The 20,034-nt window shown below is 42.1% G+C and overlaps 1 protein-coding gene across 7 annotated transcripts in view; it reads right to left on the reverse strand.

The window, feature by feature from the left end:
- DNAJB6 (DnaJ heat shock protein family (Hsp40) member B6) overlaps positions 1–20,034 on the reverse strand; it is an 86,416-nt gene that overhangs the window by 31,054 nt on the left and 35,328 nt on the right. For all 7 annotated transcript variants that reach the window (XM_087729974.1, XM_087729981.1, XM_087729997.1 and 4 more), the window contains exon 8: positions 18,594–18,664. In XM_087729974.1, the coding sequence (XP_087586100.1) occupies positions 18,594–18,664 (71 nt within the window). The remainder of the gene's footprint in view (positions 1–18,593; positions 18,665–20,034) is intronic.

The following is a 20,034-nucleotide window of genomic DNA, read 5'->3' on the forward strand; positions in this document are numbered from 1 at the left end:
CCATGCCATGAACCCGAGCAGGAGACTGACCTGGGTTAAAAATAACACTCTTTTTGCGAGCTTATTTTTAACCCAGCTCAGTGCCTGGATCCAGCTCATCGTGCAGCCGCCCCAGCTGGGGCAGGGAAGGGGGCAATTATCGGGGGCTGCTGGAGTCGGCATCCAGATTACAGCGTTAAGCTAAAGGTCTTATTCTACTAATGCAAATAATAATTAAAAACCTTGCAGTTATTTCACTTGCAAAACCAGTTTGGAGAAGTTACATTTCTAAGGGTTAATTCTGAAAATGACAGATTGAGCATTACTACTAACATCTAAAAACAATAATTAAACTTTGATGTTCAGGTGCGCCAGGTCCTCCCAAAGGAAAAGCAGCTTCTGGGGAAAAAGAAATCAAACACCCGCTGTAGCATCCTAAAAAGCTGCATTAGGGCCAAAACCTGCCTTCTGCTCCCGGCCAGAAGGGCTGAAAAATAACTTCTCATAGCAAAGTGCTGCTACGTGAAAGGGGAAAATATGGATCCTTTAACCGGTAATTAACCAGTAGAGGGCAATATTGCCTATCGTGAGGGGCAACGTTATCAGAAAAGTCACTGCCAACTCATATTTTTTCAGTAATGCACCGATTTTATATGTCTAAGGCAAACCGCGAGTACAATTCTTGGACTAGGCGGGTGCTGTGGGGGAGCCACCAGCTACACCAAAGGGTCCACGTGTGCTCCTGGAAGATGGAGGTAATGCACGGGAATAAAAACACTAAGGCAGAGGATATTCCAGGTGAGGTGGGACAGGTAAGTCACGGAGCGCTTCACAAAAGAGCAGCCCTGCATGGGCTAGCATTATTATTTTGTGTTACATTTAATATAACATCCGTGTACATCCTGGAATTGAACTGAAATCCTACCAGGAATCAGCAGTAATTAATGGCAAGATAGTAATTAACAGAAACATGCTGCACAAACCGGGGTAAACATCCTGAGGATATCAAACCGCTCATTTACATTTACCATGTCACTTCCCGCGCAAGAGGAAGCGGAGCCTTCGTGGTTCCCGCACGGCAACCCTACCTCTTGCATGCTATTTTCTTACACACCTAACCAAGAAAAAAAAAAAAATCCATATATATAATCAGGGTTTTACCTTGCATTAAGAAACAAAAAGTAGGCGCACCGGTTTGGTCAGTCCAGAGGAAGACTTCCCCGAGGCCGCGAACAACGCGCAGCCCTTCCTGCAAGCAGCATCAGGAGAAGGTGCAGCTGGTGAGGGACGCCCGGCTCTAGCTAATGACACAAGACAGCTCCGAGCTAAAGCTCCGGTGAGCTGGTTGTGCAAGGACGGCTCGCGGGAAACTTACTCCATTCAAATCTTTCTTGAATGACGGCCAGCAAAGCATCTTTCTAATAGTTTAAGACTTTAAAGTTAAGAGATGGTGTATTTTCTGAAGCTCAGAGCAGGACACCATATTGCTGCTTCTAGAGAGGACTCAACTGGAAGGCTGATGTTAGTCTGAGCTGCTGCTGCTGACTAACAACAAAATAAGAGTGCAAAAGAAAAAAAGCTTTGCTTGCCTTTTTTTCCCCCTCTTATTACAAGGACTTGGAATTTACCCTGCGCCTATGGAGGGCACTGGAGTTTCTGGTGACTCAACTACATCTGCTGCTGCCGGGGAGAGCTGAGCTGCGACCAAAGGAGCAACGCAAAGAAAAAAAAAAAATCCCCATTTAAATACATTTATCTGAAGCCAGTAGCACTACAGGCTTTGTAATCTGTTGATAAGATGTTTGTATGATAAACTTTGGTGCTGCTACAGCAGCCCCAGTGTTAATATTTACCTTAGCAGAATACACCAGGGTTCTTCTGAGACTCAAGTCCAACATTTGCTGGGAAATCTCATACTTTAGAGGAGCCCATTGGAGACGAGAACTTATTTAATGGAAACAACCTGTCTACAGCCCTGGACTGAAAAATTCCTGGTGGTCCTTTTGTTTCTTCTTAGAAGCTTCATGTCTAATATATTATAGCACAAAGAAAACATCAGGAGACCAAGTAAGTCTATTAAAACATAGAAGTGGCCTAATTTGGGGGACCAAACTTGAAAGTTGTTTTCAGAAAGCTGACAAATCATCACAGTTGCCTTTAACTTCTGATGGGAGCAAGGGATGCTCATAAGATACCAAGCCCAGGGTACTTTTCAAAACCGCATGTGCACACACACCTACCCCTCCTGAAACTGTAGGCAACACGCCCAGCCAAGAAAATACTCCCTCACCGTTACTGGAGGCTATGTTGAGCAAGTTCTTCTGATTAATCGTTCTTAAACTTGTTTCTAAATGCCAGGAAACACTAATACTGCGATGCTTAACAGCAGGAGTTATAAAACCCACTTGCAGCCTGTGCTCTCTCAGGTTTGTCTGACTCAACAGAAACTAAAATTTGCATTAAGTCCTCTTCGGAAAACATCGCTGTCTGAGTTTGACAGTGACAGCCTTTAAAAATCTCTCTCTCGCTATTTGATGTGATGCTTATGAGAAAAAGCAGCCATTTTAAAACCTACTGATAAAAAAAATGCAAGTAGTCTCGAAAGCCAAAAGAGCCTGAAATCACTCAGAAACTATTTGGGGAATGCCGGAGCAGCTGCCCCATCTGCACCATCGCTGCTATGGGCAGAGCTTCTGCAAACCGAAAAGGGAGTTTAGTTCAACACTGAAGTTTATCAGCTAAAGCAGAGGACGAAGGACAACGTTTTGACTCTTCTCACACAAATCAGAGGCTTTCACCAATTATCGGCAATCATTTTTCTTCCAGAGCAATTGCATATTCCTCAGTGGCACTGTTATGTTCAAAGAGAGAGCATGAGGAGATTCGGGATTGCTGTGGTGGCAGACATCGTTCCTGCACAATGCTAGGACACCTTTAGCCAAAGCGGTGCCCGGAGTGCTCAGCTGGTTAAAACCTGCTGCCGTGTCCCTCCTCATCCTCTCCCCATCTCGCACCCTGCGCTGGCTCCAAGCCGCACAGCTCCGCCGTCACCAACGTCACCGCGCTCAGACGTGCATTACGTCTCCCTGCTCCAACTCAAAACCTTGTGTTAAGTTTATAACTTGGGGGATTTGGGCCAGGCTTTTCCAGGCCAGGCCCAGCACTACTATTTCCTCTGCCATGGGAGCTGAGCATTTCCCGCAAGGGGGGAAAAACAAGTCCACGGGTGGCCGGAGACAGCACGGGAGGTGATGGTAAAGTTCCTGGGAAGTGATGAAAAAAAAAAGGGGATGGGATTTGGGAAAAAGGACAGAGACTGATGGAGCAGCTCTCAGTGCTATTTCTGTCCCAGGAGAGCCATGGCTGCAGCACGTCCAGCATCCAGGAAAGGGCAGGGCTCAATACTTTTTGCTCAACGCACATAGCAATCCTCTGGCCTTCTGGCTTTAAAAGCTGGCAATGGACTTGCTCCTTTTATTTTTGCCCTCGTATCCAGCTGCCCCGGTGCCAGCTCACGCTGCTCCTACCCAGCCTGTACCCCTGCGGCGCACGGCAGGGGCAGGGAAAGCCCCACGCCAGGTCCGCGCACCCTCCCCGCCCCGCGGCAGCTCCCTTAGAAAGCTCAGCCGTTTGATTTATTTTTTTTTTAGCCATCCAGATTTTACCTGCCACCCCCGTACATGCCCGAGAACCCCGTAATATCCTGTATTCAGCCCAGTGTGTACGAACATGAATCATGCATTCCCAGCACATCAAACTACTCAAGACGATGACGTTTCACCACAAAGATACCCCGATCTGCAACAAATTGGGAAAATGAAACGAGCATACACCGTACGCTAACTGCAGCAGTGCTGCAAACGGGTGCTTTGAAAGGAGATGCCATCCTGCTGTTCCCCGGAGCGGCTAAATGGGGATCAATGGCCAAAGCCACTCCCGTGTGACCGTATCGGGTGGCACCCAGCTCTGCAGCCTGACATATAGATAGGGGAGTTGCCAAGAGAGCCTGTATTTACCTCCTTGCTGCCAAAACTTACTCATCGGCACATCTTTTAAAGCCCAATGAACGGTCTGCATTAAATTTGAGGCCAGAGAGAAGTGCAGGCTGAGCACATCCAGGCTTTTGCAGTTATTTAGCTTCTGTCGAAGCACACCAGGGCATCCATATAGATTACGCCAATTGCTCTCATCTTAAAGATCTGGGACGTGGGAAATGCAAATGGCAGGAGGTAACACGAATCCCCACGTTTCCAGCAAGCAGAGAGATGACCCCATTTGCATGCTGCTGCTCAAAGTGAATTTTATTAATTTTAAAAGACTTTATCACACAGGGGCCTTTTATTCATTTCTGCATGAATTTTGAAAGGAAGCAAAGAACGAGGAATGAGCTTCGCAGCTTGACATATATAAATACAAATTAGCAAGCTCAGAGTTTGAACAAACGGACCTGATTTTTAAACAGCAATTGAGATTACTTAAAAGATACAAACATTTTTCAGGGTCATGTCAGATCTCTGCCATAGTTTCCTGCAAGTCGCGTTGCACGCCACTGCGTCGCAGCGCTGCCTGCCAGACCCCCTTAGAAAGCTGCAGCCGGGGCTCCTGCTCTTGGGGCTTCTCTCCCCAACACACTCCCTACACAACATGGGGCCCAGATCACTGTAACTGCCCCCCGCTCTTACACAGCCCCTCTTCCTCCAGAACTGGTATCACTAACGTCAAAATACTTGATTGGGTTCAATATTCAGGGCTTTTTTTTAATCTCACCTATATTTCAACCTCAGGCAAAAATCCCTGAAGGTTTCATCTCTGCCATGAGGAAGCCTCGCAGCGTGCGCTTCACTTTTCGAAATTGGATTTGAAACGCAAACCAAAATCCAACTGAGAAAAAAAAAAAAAAAGAACCAGCCCTTACAATGCAACTTAATACTCACTACCAGAGGAAAACAAATAAACAAAAAAATCCGCAGCGCAACTACATGCAGCCTGGCCAGGTCCTCCATTGCGTACCCGGACACAAGGTGCCTTCCAGCAGCGTCTCCTCTCTCCCTGTGCCCAAGCAGAGCCCCGTGGACCTCCGCGCCTCTCGCCACCGTGCTCCAGAACCCCCCACCGCCGGACGGAATGGCCCCTTTGCGGCCCCGAGACACAAAACTTTGCTTCTCGCCTTCAGCCCTCCTAGCAGTTACCACCACCGGCTCAAGCAAAATTGGCTTCTGAATAGAAAACTCTTCAGACAGCAAGCAGAGGGAAAGTGCTCTAGTTTTGCAACAAACAGATCCTTATAACTCTTAAAAACCAACGAGTTAAAGTATCAAGATGTCTAATATTTCCATTAGTCGTCCTCACTAAAAGGAGCATCTCCAGAGCAGTTCTGAGCAAGCCCTAATTTGCAAATTATACAGTTTTGTTACACATTTTTCCATTGATTATCAGCTTTAAACCAGTCTTCAAAACTTTAATGTACAGCAAACCCAGATTACAGTAAGGGAAAAAAATTATATATAAAGCAAAAAGCCATGCAGTTAAATTTAAAAAGAATCTCATGAGTGACTTCAGAAAAATGTGATGAATGACTTCCCCAGCTGTTTTGTCAACACTTCCATAGTAATTTGGCAAAGGCACAAAATCACCGAGTTTATATTTTCATCAAATGGCTATTAGCGCTGTTGAAATCTCAGACACGAGACAGTAAGGGCAAGCTCCACGTTTTATATTGCATTGCCCGTGCTCAGTTTGTAAGCTCTCATCTTTTCAGATTAATCGTTTGAAAAATATTTTCCCTTCTACCCTGAGCCTTAAATATGACACTAAGGGTTTCACATCTTAATTACAAAAAAGAGAAGAGATACCCGCCCTCTCCAATTAAACCCCCCACTGTGTAATTCATTCCTCACCCGTCCCTGCATTATCAGGACTAAGGCAAGCAAATCCCAGCTCCCAGCGCCTGCACACATCCCTGATTTACAGAGCTCCAAAGACCATCATCATTTAATTGACATACAAAGACCATCATCTTTTAATTAACCCTGAAAATGACACATGCTCATAGTAACAGGACGTCTCTTCTGACGGCTCAATAGGTATCAAAAGTGTTTTATGAACCTTCACCACAAAACCCAATCCTGTTTTTGACATCTTCCTGACAACAAGAGCACTAAGCCGTTAGTTGGCGTTCAGTTCAGCAATACTGACATACTAATGAGAAGTCTGAATTTGAAAAAAATACTGGTTTTGAGTTGACGTTCAATACTAATTTTGACTAAATGCTGTATTTTATTAGGAACCTGTACACCGGCCTTACAGGGGCCGTAGCTCCCAGGCTGTACCACTTTTTGTTGTTTGGCATCTCCAGTCCATCAGGGAACTCCCGAAGTTTCCAATCTTTCCTTCCCACCCATAGTCAAGCTTTTCAGCCTGTGCCTTAAAACCCACCGCGGTTTAGGAATACAACAAGCAATTTTTTAAATCCAAGATCTATCAATAACTAAGTGTTTACACACACAAACGTATGCACACGAACATACACATACGTACATTTATACACACAAAAAGAAATTGCTCCGTGTATACTGCTCAAACTGAAGTTCTGACCAAAATAACTAGCACAGAAATTAAAATTTTCTCAATTAAAAACAAACCAAATCAGAAACATGACTACGATCCAAGAATAACAATACTTACAATTATCTGTTGTGCCTGGAAACAGTATCGTCAGTCAGTTTATACGCTCCTTCTGCAGAGCTCCAGGGGGAACAGGGAACGTTTTACCAAGAGAGCTTTGTGAGTTTTGGAAACAGAAGGAGAGGTCGAACAGCGACATTAGTACACCTACTTGGTGTACTCAACACAGCCACGCATCTCCTGGGAAGGCCACCCCAGAGCCACCCGTGCCCGGAGCGATGGCTGTTCCCATCCTCCATTGCTGCAGCAGCACCATCCCACCTTTTAACACATCTCTGAGATCCAGGGGATGAAGCGCCAAGGACAATAACAACCGTTTCCAACCACAATCTTTGGGGCCAAAGCGAAAAAGGGGGGAACCAGTATTTAAGCGCTACCACAAAAGCAGAGAAACTGGAGAGCGCCACACTCCAGAAGGGAGCGAAGAGCACCTGGATGCCCACCGGCTCTCGGTGGAGAGGTGGATGCGCCCGTGGAAGGGATGCACCCGCTGAGACTGCGCAACAGGACAACTCCTCAACACCTGAAGTTGCTGTAACGAGCTTCTGCTCAAAATCACCCGGCGTACGGACATACCCACATCTCCCGGAATTCTCTAAGGGCAGTGAAAGCTTTTCCAAATATTTAAGTGGCTATTTGTCAGCAGACTCATTATACCATGGTATAAATATTTGAAAAATTTTAAAAACGAATCATCAAAACTGCAGAGGTTTTAACTGTTTCACTCCAAAGACAATTTTGCACTACTAGCAGCCCCAAGTGCAGGATCCAGCAAAGCTAATCCACCTCCCCCTTGAACACCAGCAAACTCAAAATCTTCTCAGAAGCACTTGCCAAGAGTTTTACTAAGTTTGAAGCTATCAAGCTTCATTTACACTACTGCATTCCTCCTCGGCCTTGTAAGATCATTATTGCTGCCTTCGCAGGGTTGAAAACGTCCTGCAGTCAGCACTGTGATATCAAAAGGAAACCTAGAAGAGATGCACAACAGATAGGACTGACGTTGTCCTACATTTGTTATCACGCAAGTCAGCAACTGACATAAAAAGTCCCAGACTTTGCACTTTTGAGAACATTTCATCACTTTCCAATTAAAATTCTGACCTTGCCTGAACTCCTGGTATTGGATACAGCCCGGTATCTCCGCAGAAACAATCTTCTTTTACAGTACTTCTAAAAAATACTAAATAAAAGAATTAACAACTGTTTTTTTAAAGAAAAAGTTGCTTACTCAAGACTGAATAGTGGACTGGAAACAAAATTACAGCAGGCAAGACAGTAATTTCACCTTCCAGGAGGTGGAATCTGTTTGCAAAAGCCTTCAAAGCACTGAATTTCTACTGAGAAGATAAACCAATAAATAAAACCACGCTGATGTAACACTAATATACTGGGCACACATGGCAGTTCAGCTGGGACCTCAGTGTCCATCTCTCACAATTTCAACTGAAAATTTGGAGGGCCTATATTTTAAGGGAAGATTAGCCAGAATTGACACAAAACCAGAAAACTGGAGAGGCTTTGACCTCTGTTAGCAATGTATCATCTAACCTACATTAAAGCTGCACTTCAAGTGGCTGGCTTGGCTCTGTGCCACTTACAGGTCCATACTCAACACCAGAGACACCGATATTTCAGGGAATTTTGCTGCCACACCCAGAAAACACAACAGTGAGCTGAACCTGGAGCCCGGCATGAAGGAAGGGTTGCCTTTTTGTTTCAGAAGCTGGGAGGCGTAAGCCAAAACCCCACCTCAAACAGCTCTCATAAAAAAAGGCTTTCCACTCTTGGAAACTATTCTGACCAGGGCAAGGAGCACCTCCCCTGCAACACAGCACACGGCACGGGCACGCACTCGGCTTTGTGATTTATTCTATGAACAGGGTTACCAGGGACATAGTCATCTCCTTCTATAAACATTTCGGGAGCGAAGTGCACACGTGATCTCAGAGCAAGTGCTAGAAGGGAGGGAAGAGTGGAAACCACGTCAGACTAATCAATTAATCTTTTGTCCATCAAGAAGAGCAGGGAGGGTTGAACACCTGTGTCTTCGCAGAAAAATGTTTTATTTCCCCGAGCTGAGCTTCTTGTTTTAAGGAGCTACTACAAGAAGCATCTTCTCGATTACTCACCGCATTAGAAAGCATGTAAAATTCACCTCCTGTTCTATGACACTTTTCAAGACAGAGTTATATTTGTTAATAAAAAAATTATTAATGGCTACAAAACTGCTATTAGTAGGATTCAGGACAAATTACTCAGCTTGCTTTTAACCTCTCAAGCAGGACTATCTTCCAGTTCTTTCGGGCTAATACTTTCAAGATGGATCAAAAGTAAGTCAATTGGACATTATTTAGACAGCCCCCCTTGCAATAGATAGTGCAAGTTATATACCGTATAGTAGTAGCTGGCATTGATCTAACATCTCAAAAATATGAATATGCATAGTAAAGTACGCATAATTTTTTTTTACTTAGCAGTGGTAAAAACTATCATCTACTTTGTCATTTTCTACCCGATTCTCTAGAGAAATTGCTGTGTTTTGCCCCAGAACACATGGTGATGCCTCTTCCAGCCGTGTGTCAGGGGACTTGGGTCGTACAGCACACAGAAGCACGTTTCCTAACTCTGAAACAGGTTCCACGCGGGATGCAACTGAAAAATTTTGAAGCTCCCTGGAAAATATGCATCAAAAAGATATCATTCTTTCGCTTTGCCAAGTTACAGCACTGAGACATTTAAAGGAAAAAAAACCTAGTTTTGAAGTGGTTTCCTGCTAACGAACAGTGAACACATATAAGGTGTATACTGGCTGTATACTTTGCCAACTACAGAAGGATTTCTGTCCAAGACTTGTTTTCAGCCAGAAAAGGGCAGAGCACTACGGCACGTACACTTGTTTGCTTTCCCGGTAACAAATTTCCTTGTCACTACAGCTGTGTCTGTACGGGTGAAGCTGCGCTGCTCTGACTGCTGGATTGTAAGGCAAAAGCCTTACAATTTTTATCATTTGTACTGAAAGGAGACAGCACAAAAGCTATTTTAAGAGCTGAATATTTATATCTCAAAATATGGTTAATTTGGCTGTAGAAGCACTAAGACTTAGTTCGGGAGTTCCAGCACTCTCCAAGCAGGGCACCTTCTGCAGAAAATTAGGAAGGACCTAGAGATACCAGGACTTCGCTGCAAGAGTTTATCTTTTTGGTTTTCTTCCAAGCTATGTTTTATGGTTACAAGACCCAAATGCTGCTGAGTTATAATTCCAGGAATTTGCCTGTCCACAAGCTCAAATAACCTTGATGAACAAATGCAGCTCTGGGTGTATACAAAACCCAAATAAGCGTCCACAGACAGCTTTTTCACGCACATAAGCCCTGCAGGAGACGCTTCTCTGGCTGTTCCCTGCAGAAATATTTTTCTGACATATTGCAGTGTTAGGCATTTAGCACACTACCAAAGATGATCCAATTAACAAAAAGCCAGCTTTTTTCATCGTAGTCACTCAAAATTCAAAACACGCATACTGCTATCCACGCAAGATTTAACACATACTAAAAATAAAAACTTTACATCGTTAAAACGTTGCCTGCTGCCAAATGAATCTTTGTCATAACATAACATTCATTAACAAGAGACCTTCTAATCTTCATCTCAGGAGCTGAAATTAGGCTCTCTCAGGCTCTGCAGCCTGTTGCTGGTGAGAAGAGACAAGAGACATACAAGGGCTCACTGTAATGCAAATTCCAAATCAAATTCCCCGGGACAGTCATCCCGGCCCTCGCCCTGGCTCCTCCTCGTCACTAAACACCCAATTTGCCCACTACAATAAAGCAACTACTTACCTGAATAGATCCGGAACGTCTTCTCCCACATGAAGTCCACTCTTGGCACCCACACGCCCCAAACTGGATGCTTTAGGGCAACAGTCATCAGGCAACACTGTCGGCGCCCTACACGCACGTGTTGCCTCCTCTCTTCCCAGCTTCCCTGCTTCCCCAGCCCCTCCCGGCGGGCACGGCAGCCCCTGCACGCAGCCCCAACCACCCCTCAAATTCCTTCATCACAAAAGCATCCCCCAGTCTCAAAACCAGGGTAAGAGAATATGTCATGTGCCTTAATGTTAACACATCAGGAGAAGGAGGGAAGAAGCTAAGAAACGGACCATGAAGAAAGGCCTGAAGGAACGCTGTGCCCTATGTTGCATCTTGATCTGTGCCCCAGGGTCCTGGGTTTCCACTACTTCTCTGTAGAGCCCAAACACTCGCTTCTCACTAAAACATATTTTTCAGAAAGCTAGTTTTTTAAGATGCTGAAAGCTGGAGAAACCACTTCTCTTGGCAGCTTCTTCCAACAGTTAATCACCCATGTGTTAAAAATGTATGTTTATCTTCTCATTTGAATTTGTCTAGCCTTATACAAATGTTTACACCCTTCTTCCAAACAAGGCGACCCTTAATATGCACAGTTTTATCTTACTGGTGTACACATTTGTTTCTAGAACCCAACTGGAATTTGGCACACCAGCCTCAGGCTGCAGAAGCACCTCCTCTGCCTGCACGGGCAGGGAAGCAAGCGAGCCCCCGCAGCAGCGCGGAGCTCGGGCCGGCAGCGAACGCGCAAATGCCTGCTGCTTCTGCCTTCCCTGGGCTAACTCCTGCCCGGGTCTCCTGATGAGAAAGGCAGAGGCCAAATGAGGAAAAAAGTCCTTGGAATTTACATCAACAGCACAAAAACAGGCTGTGTTGGTTTCCTGCTTCTCCCTTACTGGTTTCATGCCCTGCATGCTACACTGAGAAGCAGCATCGTGCCCATCAAGGATGTGAAGATTTGCCTTTCTTCTTGGTGCTAAAACATACAAGCCTGGAAAAGACGGAAGCAGCACTCGAGGTATTTAATGAAAAAAACACTTTGGTGGTTGTCCTAACTCAGAGGGTGAAACTCCCCAAGACAAAAACCTTCAGCCTCTTTGCCCTCATTCAGGAGCTCAGTCACAGATTGAGGGCAGGAGGTTCATGAACGTTACTCATGCTTGCAGGCGATACCAGATGCATCCAAAACAGCTTTAAGTGAATTCCTAGCTCCTGTACTGTTCTCCTGAACATCCAGCTCACACCTTGTATAAAAGAGCTGAATAATGCCCTGTCGTTATTGAAGTGCACTACGCTTGCTGATAAGGACCCGACTGTATTTCCCGTAAGCACCTAGTAGTAAGAAATGCATACGTCAAGATTAGCAGACTAATTCTGGGAGGTGTCCGAGTGACTACTTAACAGGGCATGTCCAAATAAATCAAAGTACCAAAGTGCCTTCTGATGAGAGGCAGTATGAGTATGGAAAGCCTGGCCAAAGCCCTCTGAAGGCAAAGAGCTTAGTCCTCTGACTCTGGCTAAGAGAGACTGGAGGAAAGGCTGAGCCTTGGCCATGTGAGTTTCCTCCATTTTCCTCCAGAAATACTTTCATAGGAAAGTCCAAAACGATTTTAAAACATCCTTAGCCTAGCCCCCTTTGGAAGAAGAATGATGGAGATGGATACTACAGAATATGCCCCTCCACAAAAGCAAGGCGCAGTACTCTGTGGCTGAGCCAGCCCCATATCGCAACAGGAGGACAAATTCAGATTGAGTTCCGGTGCTGCTCAGAGCAAAAGGCAGCCTCCAACTACATGCCTAGGAAAAAAGCTTGCCAGAGGTGGCTCTGGCAACAGTTATGCAAATGTGTGATAAATAAGCGAGTTAATCTTACTCTCTGTATCAGTTACAAAGACTAGCAGAGACACGGCATGTATTTCTGGAGAGAAACCGAAAGACTGCTGGCCCTGCCAGCTTCTCTACCAGATGCGTCAAAGCCTCTGCAAGCTTATGGTTTGGTTTTTTCCAGGTCAGCTCCCCTCCTGGACCACATTTCAACCAAGCTTGTGACTGCAACCGAGACAGAAGAATCCTGTTCCAGAGCTGCTGCTTTGCATCGTCAGCTCTTTTGGTAACGGCTTCAAGCAACTCCGTTACAGACACAGCCAAAGCCAGTCTCTCCTGGCCACCGGGAATGTGCGTTCCACCACCTCAGTTCTATGACCAGCCACCCAGGCTGGATTCCTCTCCCATACTAGTAACTCATTCAAATAAACTGACAAATAAGAAACAATGCAGGAGATTTCATATTTGATTTTTAACAGTCAATAAAAGGAGGAATTGAAGCCTTCTCGATGTGCTGTGCTGTTTGTTATACCACGTAAAAGACTAGCATCCTTACCGTAGTTTTTACAAACTAGGTGTTAATATTTAATCTCAGAATTAACATTCAATTGTATGAAAGGATTCAGCTTTATTTTAACCACTGGTAAACTAGCAGCTACAGGGTTGGGGTTTTTTTTCTATTTTTAGAAAGTTCATTCAAAGTTGGCTACATTGAAAAGGCAAGCTGAAAGAGCTCTCATTTATGATTCAGTATAAAGGATAACTTTAGAGCAAAGTTTTAAGAGTTATTACCATATGCCTCAAAAAAAAAAAAAAATCTATTTTCTTGTCAATTTTAAGTCAAGCTCAAAAATCACCTATTTTTAGTGATTTGAAAATGAACCCACCGTGCTGCAAGAGCTAGCATTATTGAAAAAGCCAGAGAACTAAAGAGACAACTCCACTTAATAGCATCCTTTTCATAAAACTTTTTACTTATCTGCTGAATTAAATATACTTCAATCCCCACCATTGCATCATCTCAAGCAGGAGTCTTTAGCTTCCTTTATTTGGAAGATAACTAGCACTTAGGCCACCAGTCCAATCTGCCTCACACCAAGGCTTCAGAGCTTTCAGATTTGGGTCCTATCACATCCAAACTACTGCACGTATTTTGGACGCGGTAAGCGTGACGGGGGATATAGTACTCACGTCGGGTTTCAATTAACTTTCTACCAGCTGCTGTAAGTAAGATACCACCTAACCCAGCGCTAAGTCTGCCAGAAGAGTTTTCAGGGAAGTTTCCATGAGCTGCAATCGGCAGTCAGCTTGCATAGGTTCAGGGTTACGGCTCAGATGGTCACCGCATTTTTTTTTCTTTTTTTTTTTTTTTTTTTAAATCTGACAGCAGCATCTCAAAAGTGGGGCTTACTGTTTGGTGAATGTATGACCTATGCAGTAGAGTATAACCCAACCATCTTCTGCTCTGACTTTTCAGTAGTGCACGTCACTCAACAACCAACTCTAGTCAAGGTATTTTTTCCAAAACCAAAGCAGATCAAGCAGTAAACCCACCACAACGATGAATTCAAAAGGTACAGTTTGTAACACTAACAAAGTAAATTTGCTTCCTTCCAACACTATTGCAACAGAAGGATCATTTCAGCATTTCAGGTGGAAAATGAAAAGCTTTTTACTTAAGACAACCACTTGAAGACAAGCAACAACAACAAGAAAACCCAAACTGTCTGTGTTGAGTACTACAGAAAGCAAGCCTGGGGTCACAGTGCAGTCCCACAGCAAACAAGCCCCGAGGGAGCAGGCAGTGCAAACGAGCTTCCTTTTCTTACCTTAAAAAAAAGTAAAGTTTCAAAGTCCAGGTTACTGCTGACTAACAGGTTACTGCTGACTAACAGATTACTGATGTTGGTATCGCAACTACCTTGTGACAACACCGTGACTTAAAAATAAACCTAAATACTAAGACATCCAAAAATCAGAACCAAAGAGGCAGGTTTTCCAGAAGTACTACAAAATGCTTCCGCAAAAAGGTTAACAAAAATCCTAACGCTAAACAAATGCATTGCATTGAGCGCTTTTGAAAACTTCTCTGACCGCAAGCATCACACAGCTGTAACATTCATTTTGCAATAGTAAATACTACCCTGTTACAATCACAGATTAAACAAAGTAGGAAACAAGCTCACTTTTCAAACAGAACAGAAGCAAATTCGGAACAGAATTCAGGTTTCCAAAAATAAAAAATAAAGTCTAACTTCCTTCATCGCTGGACCATCCCAGCGATGGTCTGAAACACAGAGGCACAGGTAAATACCGAAGACAAACCTCCGCTGACGCCGAAAGCCAACACACTGAAGAGGGCAAGCAAACAGCACAGCCAAACACGAACACTGACAGAGAGATATAAAACCCTTGGGCCTGTTCAGAGATGTTTTTTTGAAGCCTTTTATAAGCCTTGTTTTCAACATTCTAAGACTCGGTCCATCAAGTAATCACAAGCTGATGTGGTATACATCTTACAAATACTATCTACGCTTGCTCTGCGGAGAAGCTTTGTCGCTTATACCACAAACCAGTGCCTGTGATTCTCAACAGAGAAGGCATCGTCAGAACTGAGAACTACAATAGCTGCAGCAATTTTAAAATGTGGAGCATTCTAAGGCGAAATCCCAAACTTCTTCAGTAAAGCCAAGTGAAAGGGGTAGGTGCCATGCAATCTAAAGAGAAACTTGTGTTACAGTGTATTGCACTGAAATTACTGCCATGCACCAGAGACCGAAAAGAGGTTGCACCAAGAAAAAGCATTACAAAGTTATTGTGTTCTACCAATGAACTTTGAAGCAGAGCATGAAAGAGTAAGTGACTTAGCAGGTTCAAAAACTCCATCTTAGTTTTTTCCAAACCACTGGAGGAAGCTTAATTTAAACTGGATGGTGTCCCTAAACAGTCAAAATTAATCCCTCCTGTATGAAAAAATGGTACTTTCAATCAAAGAGCACCTGGTTTTGAGAGCCACCTCATCCCACTGCACATTTGATGCCTAGCATTTGCTAGAATTAAGAACCTTTTCTGTTATTAAGTATTTTTGTGCAGTTTTGGCCAAAATTGAAGTTTAAGGAAATTTGCTGCCCTTGAGGATCCATTACTTCTGGTGAGTTTTGTACATCCATGCAAATTACACGTTAGTAAGGAACAACATAAAATTTTTCAGAGCAACCTAATAAATAGGTTTTCAAGAGAAAAGAAACTCATTTCAGCAGCACAAATAAGTAGAAATACTGAATATGTAATAGGAAGAATTTAAATTGGATCCACAGTAAACACAGAATAAGGATTTATTTTGTGTATTAAAAATGAAGTTGGATGCAAGAAGTTGCATTTAAAAAAAGAAGTTGGGTGTGGTGTTATTTAAAAAAAAAAAACCAACACCAAAACTGTGTTCTACATATTGAAACAGGTGGAGACTATTAGGCTTAGGTCAAGTGTAAGAAGGTGACAATTTTTTTTTTTTTTTTACATCTGGAACTGGAACTGCCAGTCCAATCATATATACTTGGACCAAGACCACGTATCCACCCAGTTCAACCAGCAGCCTATGGACATGCTGGTGTATGGGTACCTGCTTACTACTGTAGAAATCTTTACTGATGAATTCTGCCTTCTGCTGACTCATTTCTTCTTGTCCATTTTTGTGTTTTGCCAGTTTCTCTTTCTACCAAGCAAGTGCAGCGTTGCCATTTAATGCTGCATTTTGTCCAGCTCTGACAATAACCAGCTTCAGGGATCTGAAGGCAGAAGAGAGACTATCCAAAACACTGGATCTTCAGCAAATTTACAGTGTTAGAAGATTTCCTTATAGAACCCTGGAGTGTACTGTTTGTATGTAACGCTGTGAGAAGGACCACACTTTTCTGGGTAAGATCTAAGGCAAGCATGTGGGTACAGACTTGCCACTAGTAGGTATGCTATCACAACTGTGTTCTTGACTGGAGCTAGGTAATTTAAATGTTAAAGAAGATTACCTGGGATTAAAATAGAAGGTGAAGTTTGGCAGCTCAATATAAAACCTATGGGTATCCACAGGAAGGAATTCAAACTCAACTCCAGATTGTCCTAATTTTATTTGACTTGGTTAACCAATTTTGAAGCACTTTTTACAGTTTACATAACTTAAAGGAGCACACTGTGTCCTATAAATATAAATTAACATTTTTAATAACTCAAGACATCACAACAAAGCCAGATTTTGAAATAAATTGTCTGTTTAGTTATCTGGATCAAGAAGGAACATACATGGGGAAGGAAAAAACAGCATTAACAAGAAACACCATTTAGTTCTAAACTGAGTTTGTGCTTCTACACCAAAAACACAACACTGAAGTAACAAGAACTCTGCAAAGAACTTGAAAAGGTACATAACTTCTGTAGTCCCAAAACCAAAGTACATATTTATTTCTTCTTCTACCTGTTATTTTGTTTGGTTCTATGAAGTTAGCATTAATGGTAGAGGGACAAATGTAAGACAGACTAACTTTGCTGCAAATATGACTTCTGTTGTAGCAGTTTGTTAGATTGTTGGTTTGGGTTAAGTTGAATTGGTTTTCCTGCATGATAAACAAGAGCAAATCTTTTCAATGTATTTAATAATCAACGCATTTGTTAGTACAAAGCAGATGGTGTTCAGCAAGAAGGCATTAAGTGATCATTTGAAAACACCATGCTTTTTTTTTTTTTTTTTTTAAAAAAAACACTGAGCCACCCTAAAGCATTTCGTGAAGGCCAGATGTTCAAAGCTGGTGCACAGATAAAAACTGTGCATCCATGATTTATGCATGAAATTACCCAGAACCTGACAGGTGTTAACATGTGCCAATAGTTATTTGCATGCTTTCGCTATGACATAGAGAAATCAAGTCATCTTTCACTAAACTTTGAAAATCTGGTCTTAGCACCAAATTAACACTTTGCTTCACCCCATTAACTTAACAAAAGTTATTAATCCATCTTTCGATTTTTGGTTGATGAGTAAATATAAGAGTGAGATATTTTAACGCTAATAATTTTGTACAAATCTTCACAGTAATTGTTTGCTCTCAAAATAAGCAAAAAACTATTGTTCAGAAAGCCTTTTTTTAATTATTAAATGTTTTTCTGTATATTTATGTTCACTATAGATTATTTTTTGAAGCAATCTCAGAACTTAAAACTTCAGAAAATTTATTTTTTTTAAACAGAGAGAGTTACTTTAGGCCAAGACCAAAAAAAATTATGTACTAGGGCAAAAGATGGAGTTAGAGAGTCAGCCTCTGAATGCTTCTTAAAAATAGGTGCTTCAAATACAGGTTTAGAAAAGAAATTAAAGGTCATGTTTTCAGTCACACTGAAGAAAACATCTGCAAAGAAAAAAGGCCCTCATCCTTAAGGTTGAAGAAAAAGGTGGTAGGGGGGGAAAAAAAAAAAAAAAAAAAGCACTGTTCTCCCAAGTTGCCCAAATCACACACAGACACAAGAAGGTTACAAATGCCATTCATGAAAGAATGCACCACAAACATCAGCATTTATTCATTTTGAATTTTTTTTTTTTTTTTTAGCAAATGACAAAAGACTCAGCTCACTGGCTTCACTTTTGTTTACCTTTTGCTTACATTACACATTTAAACATTTGTCAAAACTTACTAAGTTGTCTGCATTCATGCACAACTAGAAAACATCCTTAATTTATTTAAACCAGAAATGCATTACCAGAAATGTATTAACATTGTTCACTACTAAACATTTAAAAAAAAGTTGAAATTATTAAAAAGGTTATCCTGGAAATGTTAACTTCACAGCAGACTTAAACTACTAATTGGCTCACATCTCAAATTGGAAAAAGCAAGATTCATGCTAGTGTTAGTGTACATCTCGCCCTAGCACTACTGAAGGATCATGGTTCACCTTGATCATATATAATAAAAAGAAAAGTGCATACAGAAATTTACAACAATTTTAAGGACAAAAAAATGGTCCAATTGATGTGGTCCCAACAATTAACTCAAAAGTCTATGACAAGTACGAGCTTCGGTGAGCTATTTATACTACTTAAGATTAAGTACGGATATACAGAAAGTTGAGTTCGTTTGAAATCTTCAAAAAATGTTCCTGTCAATCCTCAAATGGTGGCTGTTATAGCTTAAAATTTCTGTTAAATGCGTGCGTTGAATTACTTGTTATCCAAGCGTAGCAGCTGCTCCTTACCATTTATTGTTAGCGACCTTAACTGGCCATCTTCTTCAACTTCTACTCTCTCTTGTCCATTCTCAACAATTCTGTAGGACAAAACCACAGTTAGCCTTTTTAAAGCACTGTAAGCCATTTCAAAATACACACCAGGTTTTTAGATAATGAACTATAACAGAGCACGGCCTGCTTAATGCAACTGTAGCTGGCAAGCTTTTGTATTTAACAGCGCAGAAGCTGTAACTAGCAACCATCTGCATTCCCCCACTGATATTGCTTATTTATAGCAGGAAAATTGCTTTCTGGAAGTTTGAATCCTCCAGTTTGTAGAGTTCACAGTTACAGCTGTCACCTCATACATTGTCACAGTTGTACTGACACTACACACTATTATCTAGAACTAAATGTCTTTTGACAGATCAACTGTACAATCTTGACATTGCATTTAGTACCCACCCATCTGTTAAATGCATAATATTCTAGATCCAATCACAATTTTGCATGATGTAAGGCACACAAGACAGTCTTTAATCCACTTTTAACTTGATCAGAGCAATTAATTTGGAGGCCTACTGTATACCAAGTTTATGACCAGCATGTGCATTGCAAACTTTAAGTACCCCTGACTGGAAGGAGAGATCATTAAAGAGCTCTGTGGGTTTGGGCTTCTTTGTTTGTTTGTTTTAGAAACGGGAAGATAAGGAATGTTTAAATTATTTTTACAACATTTAACTTATGCCTAAATTTTAACTATCTGGGAATGCTCCCCTCATGAGTCAGATGAAGAAACCACATGGATGAATACAAATTTTTCTGGAGATCAGACTTATTGAAAAGAATACACCAATATTAAAAACAGTGGGAACAGCTTCTTGCCTGAAATGAAATATTACTGATTTTCATTGGGTATGCTGGGATAGGAATTTTCTTTAGACTTAGCTACCTTGTAAGCAGACATTCTACAAAGTAACAGGGCTTCTCAGAGATAGTAAATGTGTCTTCCTAGATGTGGCTAACCACACTTCTTGCTTCTCCCTCCCCTTTCTAAATATGATAACAAAAGATATGACAGCAGCATACCTGATTTAGCCTATTTTCTAATATTAAAACAAACATAGTGCCTCATCTTCTTTTGCATAAACACTTTCTTTGGTCTCCCTCACCTGGTACACAATTCCCTCAAAAGTGGGCAGTTTTCAGATTTTTCTGGAATATACTCACAGAAAAATATCATGACCACACCAGCGTGTGATGACAAAGGTTACATTTAAGTGGTCAATATGACAGGATCTCTCCAGTACAACAGGACAGAGAAAAACCTTGCGCTTTGAAGTATGGGACACAAGTTACCAAGAAAAAAAATCGGTTCTCCCTTGCTTTTCCATAAATTTTTATTAAGTACTGAAATTACATTTAACTACTTGTTCAGTACTCCTATAACTTACTGATCATGATGTTC

This window comes from Nipponia nippon, unplaced genomic scaffold (genome assembly GCF_047370975.1).
Source record: "Nipponia nippon isolate SJK-2023a ecotype South Korea unplaced genomic scaffold, ASM4737097v1 scaffold_1, whole genome shotgun sequence".
In the NCBI taxonomy this organism is placed as follows: Eukaryota; Metazoa; Chordata; class Aves; order Pelecaniformes; family Threskiornithidae; genus Nipponia; species Nipponia nippon.